This window comes from Typopeltis vanoorti, chromosome 3 (genome assembly GCF_054136105.1).
Source record: "Typopeltis vanoorti isolate ZY-2024b chromosome 3, IOZ_Tvanoo_1.0, whole genome shotgun sequence".
NCBI lineage: Eukaryota > Metazoa > Arthropoda > Arachnida > Uropygi > Thelyphonidae > Typopeltis > Typopeltis vanoorti.
The window spans coordinates 71,157,879-71,178,865 of NC_143551.1; the positions used below are offsets into that span (position 1 = coordinate 71,157,879).

General features: G+C 37.1%; 1 protein-coding gene and 1 pseudogene across 4 annotated transcripts in view; one reads left to right on the forward strand and one right to left on the reverse strand.

Moving 5' to 3' along the window:
- The window catches only part of LOC150108248 (protein turtle-like), a 1,021,857-nt gene that overhangs the window by 757,733 nt on the left and 243,137 nt on the right, over positions 1-20,987 (reverse strand). For all 4 annotated transcript variants that reach the window (XR_016548124.1, XM_090390663.1, XM_090390666.1 and 1 more), the window contains exon 5: positions 19,352-19,639. Coding sequence is in view for 3 of the 4 variants with exons in the window: in XM_090390663.1 (XP_090246789.1) it covers positions 19,352-19,639 (288 nt within the window). In the remaining variant the exon portion in view is untranslated. The remainder of the gene's footprint in view (positions 1-19,351; positions 19,640-20,987) is intronic.
- LOC150108249 (5S ribosomal RNA) lies at positions 6,595-6,713 on the forward strand (annotated as a pseudogene).

The following is a 20,987-nucleotide window of genomic DNA, read 5'->3' on the forward strand; positions in this document are numbered from 1 at the left end:
ATGCGTTTAAGTCCTTGGTAATTGGTTTTATCAGTCTGCTGGCTTTTATGAAATTGTCTCTTGTGGACTCGCTTGTTAGACGAACTATGACTGGTGCGAGTCGTGGCAAGCCGTGTTTTTTGCTCTTCCTGGTAATCCGATTTATGGTCTGAATGTCAATATGAAGTAGGAGTATGTCAGTTGCATGGCCTAACTTTAAATCTATGTCTCTGAGATTTTTTGTAGGTACAGTTTCAGGAAGACCATTTATGACAAGATCTTCTTTATAGTGTTGCTGATTTAAAAGTTTGTGTTGTAGTTTTAGGGAACTAAGTTCTTCAAGGAGTTTGGATGTCTTTCATCGTTTGCAAGACTTCTTCCACTGCTAAATTATTATATTTAACAAAATCCTCATATTCGCTAAATTTTTTTTGTTATTTGTTTATTCTGTTTATCAAAGAGTTCTTGGACAAGATCTACTAAACTGGCTTTTATAGTCTCTAAACCTTTTTCTAGTAGTATATTTAAGGAAATCAAATTATAGGACTCACCTGTATTTTTTTGTTTGTTCAGTTCATCATCTAATTCTTCCTCTGGTATAATCAGCTGATTATACTGATGAGCTGATGATTTCCATTGGACAATAAATCCTTCAGGTATTTGTTGCACTTCATGACTCACCTTTCTTCCCTTGAGAAACTGTAGTGTCACTGTAAAGATGGCGATATCCTGTGTTCTTTGCTTGTTGGTGACCATGGCCTACTCTATGTTCAATTTTCAGCACTCAAAATTTGGATAATTTGTATTCTTAGCCGATGTCGATTAATTATATATCACTGTTTTCAGTGTGACAAGTAGAATTACTTTGCAACACTTCCAAATTAAAAATAGGAGTTAGAACCACTTTAAAACTATAAAGGCAGGAGCAGCGATATCACCATGTGACCATTTGTATGCCTACACATCCTCCTTAAACTCATTCACTGTGATTGCACTCATAGCTGATTCTGACACTCTATTCCATTCACTCACCACTCTCTCTCTCTCTCCAAGCAAAAAATCTAGTCTGCACATCCTTATTAACCACCCTCTTACACAACTTTCAGAAGTAACCTTTAGTTCTATTTATGTTTATCATGCACTGAAAAATTTCCTTTGTCTAAAACTTATAGAACCCCTTTAATAAGTTATAAATTTGTATCATGTAACCCTGTTTTCTGCATATCAACTAAACTTTGCAACCCACAAACCTTCAACCTATCCTCATGTTGAGTATTCCACAGAATGCTCAACATGATAAGAAGGTGATAGAGAAGATTCAGAGATGAGTGACTAGCTCTCACCAGCAAGTCACTCATCTCTGAATCTTCTCTACCACCTTGTTATCCTCAAGAACTCCATCTGACCAAACTACACAGTAGTCAAGAAGCAGCTGTTCCATTATTATTATTATTATTATTATTATTATCATTATTATTATTATTACATCACACCTCCACGGAGTCCAAAGACTCATCAAGGGAGGGCATCTACTCTACAACTCTTCGTGTCACTACTCCATCAACCTTCATCATCTAACACCAACAGAATCTACCACCGACTACCACCACTAGTACTTTCATAGACAATCACAAACATCCATGCCCACAGTGGGATTCGAACCTGCAGCCTTTTGGCTGGAGAGCGGATATGCTAACCACTTGGCCAGCCAGGCCAGCAAATAAAAGAATTCTTCCCTTGGATAAAGGGTCATGATAGCTGTATATCAATATTATTATTATTACATCACACCTCCAGGGAGTCCAAAGACTCATCGAGGGAGGGCATCTACTTTACAACTCTTTATCTCACTACTGCACCAACCTTCATCATCTAACACCAACACCATCTACAGTCGCCTACCACCACTAGTACTTTCACAGACAATCATAAACGTCCATTCCCAAGGTGGGATTCAACCTATAGCCTTTTGGCTGGAGAGCGGATATGCTAATCACTCAGTCAACCAGGCCGGCAAAAATCTGCAATGGCCAGGAATCGAACCCATGTCAACTGCTTGGAAGGCAGCTATGCTGACCACTCTACCACCATCGCACATTCCATTCCTACCAGTATTCCATTCCATTCCTATCAGTATATCATTGTCTATCAACCATGGCTCACTGAGAACAGTGATTTCAGGAACATATAATTTGATCATTGCCAAAACTCTGTCTCTTAATTCCAAATTCTACTGTCATTGGTTAAAAAAATAAATACAATAGCTTTCCTCATACATTCTTTTTCTTACTATAATTTTTCACATTTTCATTCAGCATGAATGAAGCTGAATACTGCTTAATTATCATTTCCCTGCCTAGACACATTCTCTCTCTCTCTCTCTCTCTCTCTCTCCTCCCCTCCTTTTCTCAGCAGCCATTAACCCTTACATCTCAGTGAGAATAAGAACAAGTGGAAAACATTAAACAGCAAGAATTAAAGTGTATAACAATCACCTGTTCATTCCAGAGTAGGTCTGTATATTATATGGAATAACTTAGGCTTAAGTGATGTGAGGACATCATGTTGGAGGTTTAATGGAAATATTTACAGCACTAGGAAGAGATTAAAATGGCTTACTTCGGATAGACAGGTAGATCAGCGACATCCATTTAGAAGAACATCTGCAATCACGACTATGGTCAATTTGGCCTTGCAGATCAAATTGACCATATATGTTTGGATACAACCAACAGGATCTCCTGGAGGAAAAAACCACCATGCTCCACCACAGTAAATTCGAAAAAGAAAGAGTGTTTTTGGAATCTGTGGCAGCACTTAGAAATCAACCACATTTAAATAAATACTTCCCAAAATTTGGGAAACATTAATTTTCAGAGATCCCACTTTACATCCTAGGCCACACTAGGATGTAAAGTGGAATGACATCCAAACGCCAATAGTGGGTGGCGCCACCTAGATAGGACTTTAGAATCACCCACATGTTTTACTTAGTATTGAATTGTATTTTGTGTGTGTGTGTGTGTGTGTTACAAGAGTTATTTGTAATCCCTGAAGATGTCGCAGTGACTGGAGCAAACTATTGGAAGCATTAAAATTAGTTTTAACCCTTTCCTAAGTGCTGTAAATATTCCATTAAACCACCAACATAAAGCAATTAGTATCCTTTATGGATGTTTGAAATAGATTTTAAAAAACGTTCAGAGGCACTTAACACATCCTAATCTGAGCTACAATGATAATTTTAAAAGGTTCAAAGTGGCTCTTCCCATAATGCATAGCATTACATACAGGGTCGTTGCCAGATTAGATTGCACCCTGAGGCAAACAATTAAATATCGCCCCTAATGGATATAAGACAAAAATATAAGAAAATCTCCAATTGCTAATTTGTTTTTATTACAAGAGAAACATTAATTCAAAACGATTATATAATAATATTAATTAAATGTTTGCTCTATGGGGATATTGCATAATAAAACTGTTTATAAGTACTAAATTTAAATTATAAACTGTGTCCACCTCTATCGATATAGTTGCTAGACCAACCAATCTTTCTTGGGTCATTGCTGTTCGCAAATAATTTTTAATCAGTTTAAGCTTGGAAAAACTTCTTTCCATACTTGCTATAATAACAATTCCTGTTACCGTAGCGACAGTGCCAACCGCAATATGGCTGAACGAGCGTCCTTATTAAGCCACACCGTGAGGCAGGCTGATTCTATGCTACACCCTGTCGACAGTACTGATTACATACACCAGAAAGATGTGTGCTTTACATTATGGGATGCTAAGATACTTGTGTAACTCATGACTGGGATATACAAGTATCCCAATCATGATGATTCTTCACACACATACACACACACACACACACACACACACACACACACACACACACACACACACACACACACACACTTTGTTTGCTTACACATGGATAAAGGGTTAAACCAAGAATATAATTTCTTGGCATCTTTAATAATGATGGTTTTAAGTTTTTACTTTATTTATTCATTTATTTTTTTTGTTTGTTTGTTTTCTTTGTGTTGGAAGGAATGAAGTTAGAACTCTTCTCTCCAGATATCTCTTTAAGAACTGAATATATCTGAATATTTTTTACTAAAGAGTTTGAACTTATATTTTAATTCTGTATAATTTTTGAAGGAAAAAGAATATCTGTATATTTAGACTACTGCTTAGGAACTTTAAACAACAAGAGACTGTAAGGCCTGGATGAAGGTTTTAATGTGGAGAGTCCAAACTAATAAAACATCTTGCTTAAAATAGGTGCATTTTAATTTCAGTTCCTTTAATTTCTCAGCTATCTATGTGTTTGCATGTGTGTGAAAATGGATGGGTTAACTCTTTTCTCTAAGATAAAATAAACACTCACTTATAACTGAGGAACATGTATACATATCAAGCTGGTTGGGTGGTTTTAACCACCCAACCAGCCTTAATGTGTATACATGTCAAGGTCACCATGAATGTGAAGTGAAGTGAAGTGCCAATTAAAATTGCAATACTATTGATATTCCTGCAATCAATGATACCATTGATTGCAATACCACAAAATCTAGGTGAAGGGACAAAAACCTTACTCTATCAATTAATAGCCCAAATCTATGATAGAGGAGAAATAACAAAGGAGTTTATGAAATCAACCATAATACCAATACCAAAAAAAGAATAATGCAAACAAATGCAGCCAATTTAGAACAATAGCTTTAATCCCACATGTTAGCAAAATTCTGCTAAAAATGATTCAAAATAGAATTTATTCAAAAATAGATTGTCTATTGGATGAAGACCAATTTGGATGCAGAAAGAATAAAGGAACAAGAGAGGCAATACTCTGTTTAAGAACAATAATAGAGAGAAGATTAGACCTTAGTCAAATTACTTTCATTTGCTTCCTTGATTTAGAGAAAGCGTTTGATAAAGTAAACCAGCAAATACTCCTAAATTGTCTAACTAATATCGGCATAGATTTGAGGGATAGGAAAATAATTTATCAAATTTACAAAAATCAAAATGGATGGATTAAAATCAATGATAAGGAGAAAATAATAAATATAAGGAGTGGAGTAAGACAAGGATGTATACTTTCACCACTTTTATTTAATTTATATATTGAAAAGGCCATTCAGGAGACTAAAGATAAAATAAATAGTGGCATAAAGATAAATGGTGATCAAGACATGTGTATGAGATTTGCTGATGACATAGCCCTTGTAGCAGAAAACAGAAGAACGTTTAAAACAATGCTAGAATTACTAAATAATAACCTTGAAAAATATAAAATGACAATCAACACAGATAAGACTAAAATCATTGTTACAGGCAAAATCCCTATCAATATAGAGCATATAGACATCAGCGGGAAACAAATAAAACAAGTGAAAAGCTTTAAATATTTAGGAAACCTAATAACAGAAGATTGCAGAACAAGAGAAGACATAAGATCAAGAATAAACAATGCAAAAGCCCAATTCTCTAAGATGAAAAGCATTTTAACAGGAAACCTCAACCTACAATTGAAAAAAAAAATAGTAAAGGCATTGCACTGTATTGATGCGAAACCTGGATTCTAGGCAGAGAAGATGTAAGAAGATTGGAGACTTTTGAAATGTGGTGCTGGCGCCGCATGAACAAAATAAAATGGACAGAAAAAAAAAATCAAACGAACAAGTCCTGAGAGAGATAAACGAAACAAGAACTCTAATTAAATCGATCAAAATTAGAAGGGATAGGTGGTTTGGACATATACTTCGACATGATGGTCTTGTGAAAAGAATAACTAAAGGCAAAATAGAGGGCAAAAGAAGAAGAGGCAGACCAAGGAAAAGCTTTCTTGACCAAGTCAAAGACGGCACGGGTTTGAAGAGTTACCAGGAGGTTAAGAAGAAAGCCAATGACAGAGCTGCATGGAGGAAATTGCTGCTGAGCTACCAGTCCCAAGACTGATGCAACTGATGATGATTGATATTCTATTTAAAGTAACATGGATATGAAGTTTAATATGATTGATATATTTCATCATAATGCATATTTGGATAGTTAAAATTTATGAATAAATTTACAAAATAAAGCAGAAAGCTATAGGCTCCTTCAAGATTTCTCTTCATCTATTTAACTTATTTTATTTTTATTTATTTTGTTAGTTTTATATATTTTTATTTGTTTATTTTATTTTCTCCTGTAACACCACATTTGGTATGTAAGTAATACTGGCCTCCAAGGATGATTACTCACACGTCACTAAACTTCATCCCACAAGTGTTCATGTTGCGATCAGGCCAAGTCATATTGCTATCATGAAACCAAGTCATACTAAGCTTTGCTGTGGTTTGGAGGAACTGTTTTGCTGGAAACAGGTTCTATCACCATGCTTTACAGGTGAATAATGAATTCCAGCTCACAGCAATACCTCAAAGTGATGAATATGAGGTATCAAACTGGTCCAGTTTTGGAGTTAAAGTACTGCTATATGCATCATCATCATCACATCATCAATGAGCATGCATTTATCAAATTCTAGTGTAAAACACTGTTCTGTGTGACTTTCGTCAAAGTTAACATGTGCTTATTAACATCTGTCCATAACCATTTGCCAACGGTCATCTGGCGTTAAATACACCGGTTCTCGTCCGATCACCGAAGTTAAGTAGCGTTGAGCTCGGTTAGTACTTGGGAGGGTGTCCACCTGGGAATACCTAGTTCCGTTGGCGTAAGATTTTGCTGGCTGAAATGTGTGAGGAGATGGAAGTACAGTTTGTTAACGTGTGGAATGAGTTTGAAGGAAGAAGTGAACTGTATGGGAGAGATGGACTGCATTTGAGTGATTATGGTGTGAGTCGCTTGGAGAGACTGCTGATGGAAGGTAGAGAAGTGAGTAGAGTGAGAGAGAATGAATCAGATCAAGCAGGAAGTGATGTGGAAGAGCAGGAGAGAGAGGAGAGGTGGTTATGAATGAGGAAGTGAGTGGTATGAGTATAGAAAATGAGAGAATGAGTGTGCAAGAGGAGAAGGGAAAGGGGGGAGGCACAGGTTGGACAGGGGTACACAGCGTGAGAAAGGGGATGCTCCGAGAGGAGGTGAGCATATGTAGACAGGAAAGAAATGGGATGACCTGGGACGAAGAGGGAATAGTTGGAATTGAAAACGGTTTTAAAATGAATAAGCAGAAAGGGAAATTGCCCCAGTCGAGCATGGAGAGATCACATCGAGTGAGTGGTATCAGTGGAACTAGCTGCAGATCCAGAAATGAGCTGTTGTGTTTGTATACAAATGCTAGAAGTATAAGAAACAAGGCAGATGAAATGGGTGCATTAATTGCGTCAGTTCACCCAAAGATTGTCGGAATAAGTGAGACATGGTAGGAAGAGGACGACATCCTGACAGGAATAGAGATGGAAGGGTATGATGTGTTTCGTGAGGATAGAATGGGTAAAAAGGGAGGGAGAGTGCTGTTGATGATAGAGAAAGAGTTATGTCCATACAAAGTAGAGATGCAAGAGGGGAAATAGTGCCAATGGTTTTGAGGCAGTATGGTGTGAGATAGAGGTGAATGGAATCAAATACTTGGTTGGATGTTGTTATAGACCAGGTAATGTGGGTGGTGGTGATAATGAACTGTATAATCAAATTAGTCAAGCAAATAAGAAAAGGGTGATCATAATGGGTGATTTTAATTATGGCAATATAGACTGGAATGATGAGGGATAACTTGGGAACTTGAGGGATAACTACCTCAGACAATATGTAACAGAGGGCACGCGAGGATTGAGGGTCTTGGATTTGGTAATCTCATCAGAGGATGTAATTATAAATGAGGTGTCAAATCATCCACCAATTGTTGAGAGTGACCATGAGGTGATTACCTGGCTGGTTGCCAGCAGTGTGAGGACTTCTGTGAAAAAAGGGTATATGTGGAACTACAAGGGGGGGGGGGTGATTGTGAAGAACTCAGGAGACAGCTTGCGGGTGTAGCATGGAATGAGGAGTTAGCTGGAAAAGAGATCAGTGCAGCTTGGGAGATTTTCAAAAACTATCTAGTAGATGCAATGTCTAAGCGTATTACAAGGGTGAGAAGATTAAATAAGGTAGTGTGAGATGGATGAATAAAGAGATTAAGCGTGCGATACAGAGAAAGAGGACATTGTGGAGGCAGCATAAGAGAAGTGGAAATAACCTATTCCATGAGGTCTACAAAGACCAGGCAAGGAGGGTGACTTGGTTGTTGAGGGTAGCTAAAGAGAGGTATGAACAGCAGTTAGCTAATGAAGCCAAAAAGAATCCTAAGCAGTTCTTTCGATATGTAGCCAGCAAAAGAAAGAATGATTATGGAAGGATGACATTCATAGGAGAAAATGGTATAAAGACAGCTGTTGCAGAATGTGTGGTGGAGATAATTAATGAGCAATTCATAAAGGTCTTTCAATCTTGTGAATGTGACTTCATGGAGAGATTGAGATTAGTAGATGATGGGGAGGAGAGACTGACTGTAAGTGCAAGAGAAAGAAGTGTATGGGGGAGTTGAGTAAACTAGATGTTAATAAGGCTGTGGGACTTGATAATATATCGTCACGTATTCTGAAGGAATGTGCCAGGGAGTTGACACCTGTCTTGACATATTTTTTTAATAGGAGTCATGCACTCGGTCAAGTCCCTGACGAGTGGAAGAAGGGCAAGATTGTGCTACTTCATAAGGGATGTGAGCAAACTCAAGCATCAAACTATAGGCCTATCTGTGTGTCAGCTGTTGTGCTTAAGTTGCTGGAGAAGCTTGTGAGAACTAGGATCCAGAGGTGGGTTGACAACAATGGTATTATCATTGATGGACAACATGGATTTGCTAAAGGGAGGTCATGTTTTAATAATCTTCTTACATATTACAATAAAGTGACTGCTTCCTTGGACAGAGAAGGATACACAGTAATATACTTGGATTTCGCAAAGGCTTTTGATAGAGTACCTCATGATAAATTGATAGTCAAACTAGAGTAGATCGGGTTGGATATTAGATTAGTGCATTGAATTGGAGACTGGCTATCTGATAGGTATCAACAAGTTGTGTATGGGGGAGCGATATCCAGGAAAAGGAAAGTCACTAGTGGAGTGCCTCAGGGATCTGATTTGGGGCCATTACTGTTTAACTTGTATACTAACATAGTATAATTCACCTATAATATAATATAGGTGAATATTTGGATTAAGATATTCATTTGTTTGCAGATGATGCAAAGTTGGGACGAACCATGAAGAGTAATGAAGATGTTGTGCCTTACAAGAAAACTTGAATAAATTGAGTGATTGGGCATGGAAATGGAGATGTGAGTTCAATGTTGAAAAATATAAGGTTTTAAAATTTGGAAAACAAAGATGGGATGCAGAATTTATGCTTGGTAAGGATGCATTGTTGGAGGTGGAAGAAATAAGAGATCTGGGGGTGATAGTGGATAAGGATCTGAAATTTAGGGGACACATAGCCAAAATTGTGAAGACAACACAAAGGCTTCTAGGAATGATGCGGAGGACACTGACGTGTAGAAGTAGGGAGATTCTTGTTCTGCTGTATAAGGCTTTGATTAGGCCACACATGGACTATTGTGCCCAGATTTGGTCACCTGGTTTTCAGAAGGATGATGAGATGTTGGAAAGGGTCCAAAGGTGACTGACTAAGGTAATTTCTGTCCTCTGGAATGTCGAGTATGAGGAAAGATTGAGGAGATGCAATTTGCAGACTCTGGTGGACAGGAGGAAGAGGGGAGATATGATAGAGACCTGCAAGTTGGTAATGGGTTGTTATAGGATCAATGCTGGAGAAGTTCTACAGAAAATAGTGGGAGCTTGGGGGAGAACTAGAGGTCATCCCTGGAAACTGTATAAAGAAGTTGTGAGTAGGGGAGTGAGAGGCGGGTTTTTTTGTGCAGAGTTGTGAATGATTGGAATGCCTTGCCTGAGAGTGTGGTGTCTGCAAGGAGTTTGAATGTGTTCAAGGCACGGTATGATGAGCTGTGTGTGTGTGTGATAAAAGGATCTTCCAGATGAGTCTTTGACTCCATGGGGTATTGGGGTAATAATAATAAATAATAATAACCAAGATGGTCACAATGGTTCTGATTGATTACAGTGATCATGCAGGCTTGACTTGGGAGGGTTGTGAAACATAACATTTTTAATTAAGGGATTATAACATTTTTAATTACGAGGAGCTACAAGGCTACTTGAAACTGTGCCATGGCATAAAAATATGCAAGGGAAGGATGTTAGTAGTACATCGGCTATGGTCAAGAAGGGGGGGGGGGGTATCTGGAGGAAGTCATATCAGACTGTATGGCCAAGGCCAAGAGGATAAATTAGGTAGAAGTTAAATGGAGTTGCAAAGAAAACATTGAGGAGGATATATCAAGAGAAAGGTAACCAGCAAACTCATGAATAGTACAAGAGTCAGGCAAGAAAGGTGACTGGCATGGTAAGGAAAGCAAAATCAGATTATTAGAAGCAATTAGTTGAGAAGTCCAAACAAACCAAAGAGTTGTTTCGTTATGTGGCAAGTAAGAGGAAGAATGGCTGTAGAAGGATAACTTTAATGCATGCTGATGGTAGTGAAGTGACATAATCAGAGATGAAAGAGTTGAATTACTGAGTGACTACTTTGCAAGGTATATCATCCAAGTGAGGTTACTGCTGTGACAGATGCAAGAGGCACAGATGTGACAACAGAAGTTGATGAACTGAAGGTACTTAGGATATTGCAGAATCTCGGTGCAAATACAGCTGTGAAATTAGATGAGATATCAGCTTACTTTTCATGAGAACACGCAAGGGAACTGGAAATGCCTTTGATTAGACTGTTTGACTCTCAGCTCAGGCCAAGTCCCAATGGCATGGAAGGAGAGCAAAAATAATTCCTTTGCCTAAGAGGTTATAAGACTGCAGTTAGTTAGTTAGCATATGAAGATACAACACCTATGATGCCTATGTAGGCAGGTATGGCACCATATCATGATATACAATATAATACTATTAGTTATAATATATTTTTGTCTGAAAAATTTAATGTGTGTGTGTGTGTGTGTGTGTGTGTGTGTGTGTGTGTGTGTGTGTGTGTGTGTGTGTGTGTGTGTTTTGTTAGTCAATTTGCCTGATTGCAGAATGAAAAAATGACATTTCTGGGAGGAAAGCCCTCCTCCATATGAGACTAGCTAACTCATCTTCAATTCAAAAGCCCTGATAAAGGTTCTTTGCATCCTAGATGGAATTCAAACCCAGGTATTCCCAACCAAAAGGCAGTGTTGAAACAGATTGAACTACACAGGCTCCAAAAAACTGCTGTAGCAAATTATAGACCAATCAGTATCTCAGAAGCAGTGGTAAAAGTACTAGAAACATGGGTGAGAGAGAGAGAGAGAGTGAATTCAGGATTCATCGAAAATAATATGATACCCTATGAAGGGCAACATGGCTTTGTGAAAGGTTGGTTATGGCTTAGTTATTTACTAACATTTTATAATTGAGTGACAACTGAGTTGAAAAAGGAATTTACTGATGGTCAGTAAATTCCTTTTTAAAAAGACTGTCTGGTGTCTTACACTATAGTGGCATTTTTAATTAATTAATATTTTGATACTTTTACATCTCTTAAATTTACTTCCACAAAAGTTTGAGTTTCCATCTTAAAGTTCTACAAACCCTATAGAACACTCCTGCACAAACCAGAACAAATGGGGATGGATATGAAACTAGAGATATGAATATGAGAATGGCTGATGGACAGATACCAAAAAAAACAGTATATGGAGCATTGGCGCACTCAGGGAGGAGGCTAAGTGGCCCTGCCCCCCCCCCAAAAAAAGAAAAAGGAAAAAAAAAACTAGAAAAAATTCCAAAAATCTTTTCCTAATTAAAATTCATTTTTTTAAAAAAATGTATGTTGCGTCGTGTCTTCTATTTCATGCTACTTATGAATTAGCGGTCACATAAGGTGGGAATACCCTATACCCCTCAGGAGTATCCTGACAGCTGTAAACGCAAGACGAACGAAGTAGGGCTCGGGCGTTACTTCGTTTGACCGAGCCGGGCCAGAGGAGATCACGGGTATCATGTATTGGCAATCACTGCAGATGCTCAGTCATAGCTCGTATGCAATGCATAGTGTGTATTCTCAAATCGTCAACTCAACTCTCCCCCCCCCCCCCCAAAGATTAAATCTTAAGTGCTCGGCACCCCTCCAAAATTAAATCTTGAGTGCGCCACTGATATAGAGAAGTAGCATCCAAGAGAAGGTAGGTGACTAGCAGTGCACCTCAAGGCTCTGTAAATAAACATAAATACTTCGTATTTATGTTTATTTTGTACATAAATGATATAGCAAATAATTTGAAAGGAAATATTCAGTTGTTTGCTGATGATAAAAAATTGGGTAGGGTAATATTTAATCAAGGCAATGTGGAGAGGTTTCAGGATGACTTCAATAGGCTGATAATGGGTGTCAGTTTAACGAAGAGAAATGTAAAGTTATTCATTTTGGATTAAATAGATTGCAACTGTGCACCATAGTGATGGAACTGTACTTCAGGAAATTGATGAAACTAATGATTTCAGAGTGGCAGTAGAAAGTTGAAGTTTACAGGGCATAATGCTAAGGTTACGGTTTATGTATGATGTGGTACTAGTTATAGTAAAGGGGGGGGGGGTGGAAGATTTCACTAATAACTTTTAAAAGCTTCATTGAAAATATAATTGTTAATGATACTGATAACCTAGTGAGCTTTGACATCACCTCATTGTTTACTAACATTCCCTTAAATGCAGTGGCGGCTTGTGGCTTAAAATCATGGGGGGGGGGGGGTGCTGCAACTTTCGAAATATACATACATACTGTAAGTACAGTGTATACGTGTTTGGATAAAATATCAAAATTATGGTAAAAATTAAAAAAAAATTAAACATGAAAAAATATTGTTTATTATCGATAAAATTATACAGTTTAGTATAATTCAAAATTACTTAAAAATAAAATCCATTCCTTTAATTGTAATTAAAGGAATGGATTTACAATTTTTGAACATTACAATTAAATCCTTTAATTATAATGTCCAAATATTTAAAGAGAAGGAGTAAACACGAAAAGCACTACGATCACTCTACTACTGGCGCAAACTGCATATAAACAACAGTGGAACTGCACGATGGACAGCCGCATTATACTAATAGCTCGTATTTCACTATGACATGCATATGTTTGCGCTCGTAGCAATATGACAATATGGTAAACACAGTGCTGCTAGCATCCTTCGCCCTCCTAAGTGCTACAAGATGGATTTTTATTATTTTTTATACAAAATAAGAGAATTGCATAGGATTGTTGATAATAAAATTAGATATTACAAGCAAATATAAATAAATCAATAAATATATTTATATATCGAGAAAAACTGGAGGTGCTGCAGTTCGGTAGTGTCTATGCACGCGTCGTCCCTGCTTAAATTACACCTTATTGCTTTAAACAAAAAATTTTCTCCTTGATATCATTGACCTCTTTTCTTTTGCTATTCATTCTGGTTATTTCTCTTGGAATAACAAAATTTATAAACAGATAGAGGGTGCGTCTATGAGATCTCCCTTCTCACCTCCCCCCCCTCTTGTCAATTTTTTATGGAAGATTTTGAAAACAAACTTTTTGACTCAGCCTCTCTAAAATCTTCTATCTGGTTAAGATTTGTAGATGATCTTTTCTATTTGGTCTCATGACCCAGACACATTAGATACTTTTCTATGTCACCCAATAGTCTTCACTCTAGAATCCAATTTACAATGGAAAAGGAAACTAGTAATAGTCTGGCCTTTCTAGACACCTTGGTCACCTGCCTACCTAATGTCAGCCTGTCCTTTTCAGTATACAGGAAACCCACTCATATAGGCAGATACATTCACAAGCTTTCCTATCAATCCCCTATTAACAATACGCTGTTATAAAAACACTAACCCAAGCTTATTTATAACCTTTGTTCTAATGAGACCTCTCTTGCAACAGAACTCAACCATGTACAGCACACTTATCTAACGGCTACAGTTCCCACAATATCAAAAAAATTATCAATCCTTTCCCCAATTCACAAAAGATTCCCCCAATTCAGAAAGATTTCAGTAATGCTATCACCGTCCGATATGTCCGATGCAAATCAGAAAAAATAACCAGAATCTTAAAGAAATACAATCTTTGCACCACTTTCAAGCCCCACTTAAAATTAGCAACTCTTATCTTCTCCACTAAAGACAAACTCCCACCACTCTTAGTTCCAGGTGTATAGAATACCTGTTCCTGCAAGTTGGCCTACTATGAACAGACAGGAAGATCAGCTGCCATCTGAATGGAAGAACATAAAAACTACATCTGCAGGTCAATCTAGCCTTGCAGACCATGCTGTCTACGGGGCTTCCGTTGTTTCCCTGTTCCTCTTGCATCCTCATTCTCCCTTCATCTCTCACATTACTTCGTCTTTCATTGCCAAGCACTTCAGTTTCTTCTGTAACACTCTTCTGATCTTTCACTTCACTTCTTACTTCTGATCTCTTGCTTGCATCACACACTGATGCAAGCGAAGAAATCCATCTACCAACAGTTTCTTCAGTTCACTCAGCCCAAAGCCATTCAATTGAAATCCATCATGTCGGTATTTTATTATTTTTTTTTTAAATAACGAAACCTGTGGTGCGTTCATAATTAGAAGAAACACACGTATAAACCACAGTGAAAATTATTTAATTGTAAATATATCATCCTAAGTATCTTAGGACATCATCAGTACAGTATTTAAACAAAATTAGGAATAACATACAGTTAGGGCGCATTGATCCTACGAATCGTCAACTCAGAAAATTAAATAAGCTACTTAATGAAACTTCCTCCTTAGATGAAGAAACAATCAAAAATCTTAAGACATACCATGCAAGACCTCCTAGAATTTATGGCTTACCTAAGCTACACAAAACTAATGTTCCACTTAGACCCGTCGTAGACTGTATTGCTGTCCAACGTACAAGTTATCAAGATTCTTATCTAACCTTCTCCGCCCTCACATAGGCCACTCAGTCTCTTCAATCAAAAATTCTACTGAGTTTCACACAAAAATTAAAGACATTCAACTATCAAAAACTGACTTGTTAATCAGCTTCGACATTGTCTCCCTCTTCACAAACATTCCCCATAAAGAAACAATAGAATTACTAACTCAAAAATTTCCGTCTGATATAGTTGAATTGTTCAAGTTTGTTATTGCATCAGTTTACTTCACCTGGAAAGGTCAAATTTACAAGCAAGAGGAAGGAACAGCAATGGGATCTCCTTTATCACCAAACCTAGCAAATTTGTTTCTAGAACACCTTGAGGAAAAAATATTCACTTTTGAACCCAAACCAAAAATTTGGCTAAGATATGTCGATGACGTATTTGCAGTCTGGAATCATCCCGAACCTGAATTACAACTGTTTCTAGATAAAATTAACCTTTTTCTTCATCGCATCAACTTTACGTTAGAAAAAGAATCTCCACAGGGTATCTCTTTTTTGGATTTACACATCAAAAAAAAAAAGAAGACGGTTCCATCGCCACGTCCGTCTTTCGCAAGCCTACATTCTCAGAGCACACAAATTCTGCTCCTCTGAAGAATCTTTAAACAAGGAATTAGAAGTTATCAAAAATACAGCCATCCTAAATGGATATAATCCCAAAAGAACTCAAAAAATCATCAGTCACTTCTGCATACATCAAACCAGACAGGAAGAAGTGCATAGGATTCCCATACCTTACGTTAAAGGCATCTCAGAAGGCCTTTCTAAAATTATGGAGAAATACAATTTTGCCACTACTTACAAACCTATCAACCAAATTTACAACTTATTACCTTCTCCTAAGGACAAATTCTCACTCTTGATGTTACCTGGTGTTTATGAGATTCCATGCTCATGCAAATTATCTTACTTTGGACAGACAGGTAGGGCTGTTCAGAAACGCATCTCGGAACATCAAGACCACATTCGTCTTCTTAAACCGCAGAAATCTGGCCTCTCTCAACACGGAATTGAAAATCCAAACCATAGGATCCATTGGGAAAAGGCTAAACTTTTACATAGATCTTTATTTAAACATGAACGTTTATACAAAGAAAAGTTCTGAAGCCCTACTACACAGACCAAAACTAAACCGCAACGACGTTCTTACTATTCCTAAAGTATGGGAAATTATCATACAAAATTGTGTTAAATAATTAACGTTTTTTTTTATTATTATTTATTTATTTTTTTTTTTTTTGTACTACTTTAGCCCGTTATGCACGTTTTCATGAGATTCTATTGTAATCATGCGCCCTAACTGTACGTTATTCCTAATTTTGTTTAAATACTGTACTGATGATGTCCTAAGATACTTAGGATGAAATATTTACAATTAAATAATTTTCACTGTGGTTTATACGTGTGTTTCTTCTAATTATCATGTCGGTATAATTCTATTCTTCTCTCAAATAGATGTCATACATCCACAAACTACACTTATCTCCTCACACAGCTCTGCCAGCATACCATTCATGATTCTCGCTGTCTGCCTCAGCTTGTCATTGTCATACTATGGTAACGCACTGACAAACTTTCCCGCAACACTGTTTTCTTTCACTCTCCTCAATAATCTCCTGATATCCATCCTTACATTCTCCTTTATGTTCATTTAAATCATTTGTTCCCCACAACCATCACTAATTCTCTTGCTCATTTCCTTCTCTCAACCAAAGCATAAAGCATGAATTATCTTGCTCATTCTCCTTCCTGGATAGCACTAAACGTCTAATATCACTCTACATATTCCTAATTTCTATTTTTATTTTGAATAACTCTTTCTTTAAATGTTGCATTCCAGCAATTTCACTCTCTGTTGCTCCCATAATCTACCTACCTCTCATACCACACCTTACTTCCGTTTCCTCATTCATACTTCCTTCGCTTCCATATCACTTACTTTTGTTTCTTCATTCCTGAGTTCTTTCGCTCCCTTTGCCTCACTAGTTTTCATTCCTTTTCCGTTTTTTTCTTTCATTTACACTAGCTTTTATTCCTTTAGTCTGTTTCGCATTTGCTAACTCGTAGTCTAGCAAAATATATTGCACTTTCTACAAATCCATACCTTCTCTCGTCACCTTTTCAGTCACTCCACAAACACATCTTTCACATTTCGCCAAGCATACACATTGCCCTCACGACATCGAACCATTTTCGAAAAATCTCCGTAGTTAACGTAATGCTGGCCTGGTTTCCCGAGGGGTTAGCGTATCTGCTCTCCAGCCAAAAGGCTTCGGGTTCGAATCTCACCCCATGGTTATGGATGTTTGTGAAAATACTATTGGCGGTGGTGGGCGGTAGATGGCGTCAGTGTAGATGATGATTGTAGTTGGAGAATTGGGTGGAGACAGCTATAGAGTAGGTGCCCTCCCTCGATGAGTCTTTGGACTCCCTGGAGGTGTGTCGTATTAATAATAATAATTAACAGCATTTGCTCTTCACGCCGCTCGATGAGTTGTCCTCGTGCGTATCGACAGGTTTCATGAAAATTCATCGAAAGACAATTTACTGAATGGCAATTCATCGAAAAAGCAATTCGTTGAATAAACAAATAATCGAAACAATTTAACGAATGCCAATTCATTGAAAAGCGATTTATCGAATAAACAGTTCTTCGAATGACAGTTCATCGCACGACAATTCGTCGCAAATGCAATTGACCATAAAATAACAATTCGCTGATAATTTTTCGATGAATTCTTTCATAATTCATCTAAATATTAATTTCCTTGAAAATTATTGTTTTAAAGAGTTCGGTAATAATACCTAACGTCACTCAAGATGCAGGTAATATATGTAGGTGGTCACTGAGACTTAATAATTATTTTATTGTATTTTAGAATGAATTTTCTGTGAGTATACATACTGCTTCATTGCGATGCTTCACTGCTTCGTAGCGAATTATCTGTAGCCAAAAAAAAAAAAAAAAAAAAAAAAAAAAGAAGTTTGTTCTGATTTTTTTCACAACAATAGTCAGTTGAAATCAAAACTGACAAATTTTAATATATATCTTAACTATAAAATTTCACTAAATTTCATCCAGCCAGGGTGGAATTATTAATATCATTTCGAAATTTCTTTGCCAAAATTTTCTAATAAAAGTGATCCCGTTGGAACTAAAACTGCGTTTTACAAATTCCGAGGTTTGCGCGTATTCCACTAAGTCAGAGAGTTATTGCAATATAAACCGACATGTTGTCCCTTTGTAGACCTGAATATAGTTGAACTGAAAACTGGAATGGTTCCACAAATTTTTGTAAATGATTCAAATACCAAATCTGCGTAAAATGCATCCCATATAACTGGTGTGTGTGCGTGTGGCATCATCATACTAATCCTACTGTTCCTAATAACAGTAATGGAGCCCCTGTAATTCACTCAGTATGAACGAAGCCCTTTAGTTAGAAAGACCTCAATTCGAATTCCGTGCATGACGTGAAGAATTTGTATCAGTACTCTTCAACTGAAAATAAGTTATGTGGTCTCATATGCAGATTGCAGTTTTACTCCCGGAAACTCGAGCGTTTCATCCCTCAAACAGGTCCCCATACACCCATATCTACGGATATAAAACACTTACCGGATAAAGACAATGAAACACCATCTTGATCTCTAATTATTCCCTAGTAAAATAGCATTCCTACCCTGCGAACCATTCTGTTGAGGAGAAAGGAAGATAAGGGAGATTAATAATTAAGGTTTTTTTGCATGATATTTTCCAGATGGTATTCCCCTTCTTCCCCTATAAAACACATATAAAATACACGAAACGCATATACTGACTGAAAGAAATATCCCTCAAAATAAAAAAAAAATTGCCACACATATCTACACAACATTATATAAAGGGAATAATCACGACTATCAGGATGAAACTAAAACTGCAGTTCTTTTCGAAAAATACACTTCACGTGTCTTATAATTTCATTTTTCGGTGATTTGTAGTTTTGGAGAATTGAATTTCGATTAATTGCTTTTTTGACTGATTGTTGTTCGATTAACTGTTTTTCGATTAATTGTCTTTCGGTGAATTTTCTGGATAGCGTACTTCCATTGTATTCCGTTCAAGGCAAGATTCAAAAATTCAATTAAAAAAGTCAGCAACAAAACTACATGGCCAATAATCACGCAATTAATGAGGCATAAATGCACTATTTGATGGAATTATACAAATCTCATATAGCTGGTGCAGAAAATGAAACTTTTTCCCCTAAATATAAAAGAACAAAATAAAAGCTGTCTGCATACTTACATTCTACACTGAGGTATGCTGATGCTGTATCTGGATTTCCAATGCCGTTTGTTACATCACATGTATATTTCCCGGTATCTTCAGCTGAGGTGGGATTAATAAACAGTGTACCATCTCTCCTTACAAGAGTACGAGTTTCTAACCAAGAGAGCTGAGAGATTTCTACTCCATTATGAAACCATCTGTGAGTTACATTGGAAGGTAAAGCTTTAGCTTCACAGATGAATTCTGCCCTGTCACCTTCTAACTTGGTAATATTACGAGGCGGTACTGTAATTTGTGCAGGACCTACGAAAATGGAGAAAATCAAAATGAAGGTAAAGACTGTGTGTAAAACAGACAATTATAAATCACATTCGTTTATAATAATGGAAACTTTTATAATCCACATAGATATTTTGTAATATCACTAAAAATACCACAGGACTCTAGAAAAAAAAGTACTTTGTGTGAATACTTATTTTTCTTCTTCTTATTATTATTATTACTTATTATTATTTTTATTATTTATGCTTATTAAAAATAATAAGCACATTATGAATATTTCTCAAGAGCTCACTAGTAAAGACGGGCGTGGCAAACTCGAGATATTTAATGCTGGATCATGCCTTACTTCATGTAATATACATCTGTTATATTATCTGTAGACTTGTCCCTTCCCTTTCTTTCTTTCTTGCTCCTTCCACCAATGCTATTAGAGTGTTCGAGAGCTAGGGACGAATCTTTCCTATTTTGTTATTTCATTTCATCATATGCAGTGGGAGTCTGCCTCACTAGTAGGTGGAAGACCCAACCCACCTGTCCAGCATGAGATGAACTGGGGAACAAAACTTCCCAGATATGTGGAAAGGGTCTCTGCAACTTTACTACTTTTTTTTTCTTGCAGTGACTTCACTCCAAAATGCTAATATAGTTGTACCTTATAATATATCTCATGCTGCATCGGTTGTCGCGCAAAATAATCAGAGCTGCGTTCAGAACTTAGGCAGAGGGTTTTGTTTTACAGACAATCTCAAGATTGTCTGTAAAGAGATGGAGAGCTATAATTGAGAGTAGTATAGTAGGAGAGGTATAATAAAATTGACATCCTGAGGATTACAGAGACCAGATGGAATGGAGAAGGCCACTTCAAAAGACAGGATGGTAAGCTAGTTTACTCAGGAGATGACTCAAAGCATCATGGGAGTAGCTGTGATACTGAAGACATTTCAGGCAAGAACCCTTCTTAGTTATAACCACGTTAATGACAGGATACTTCGTATCGGACTTAAGGCTCATCCTACCAATATATCAATCGTGGTAGTTTTATGTATCCCACAGGATAAGCCTGATGAGTGAGTGAGAATTTATGAAAACTTACAGACTGTTCTGGCCTGCCTACCAAGGAGAGACGTACTTTATATCTTGAAGGACTTTAAATGCAAAGGTGGGAAAGAGTATGAGAGTTAGGCCTGAGTTTGGCATGTTTATTCTGAGTGAAAGACTGTTTGAATTTTCTTATGCTAACAGATTAGTTATTACCAATACCATCTTCCAGAAACACCCACGACGGACCTATACTTGGGCATCTAACATTATAAATCAAGGCAACAGATTGATTACATCCTGGCTCTCCAGCGGTGGAAGATAAGTATCT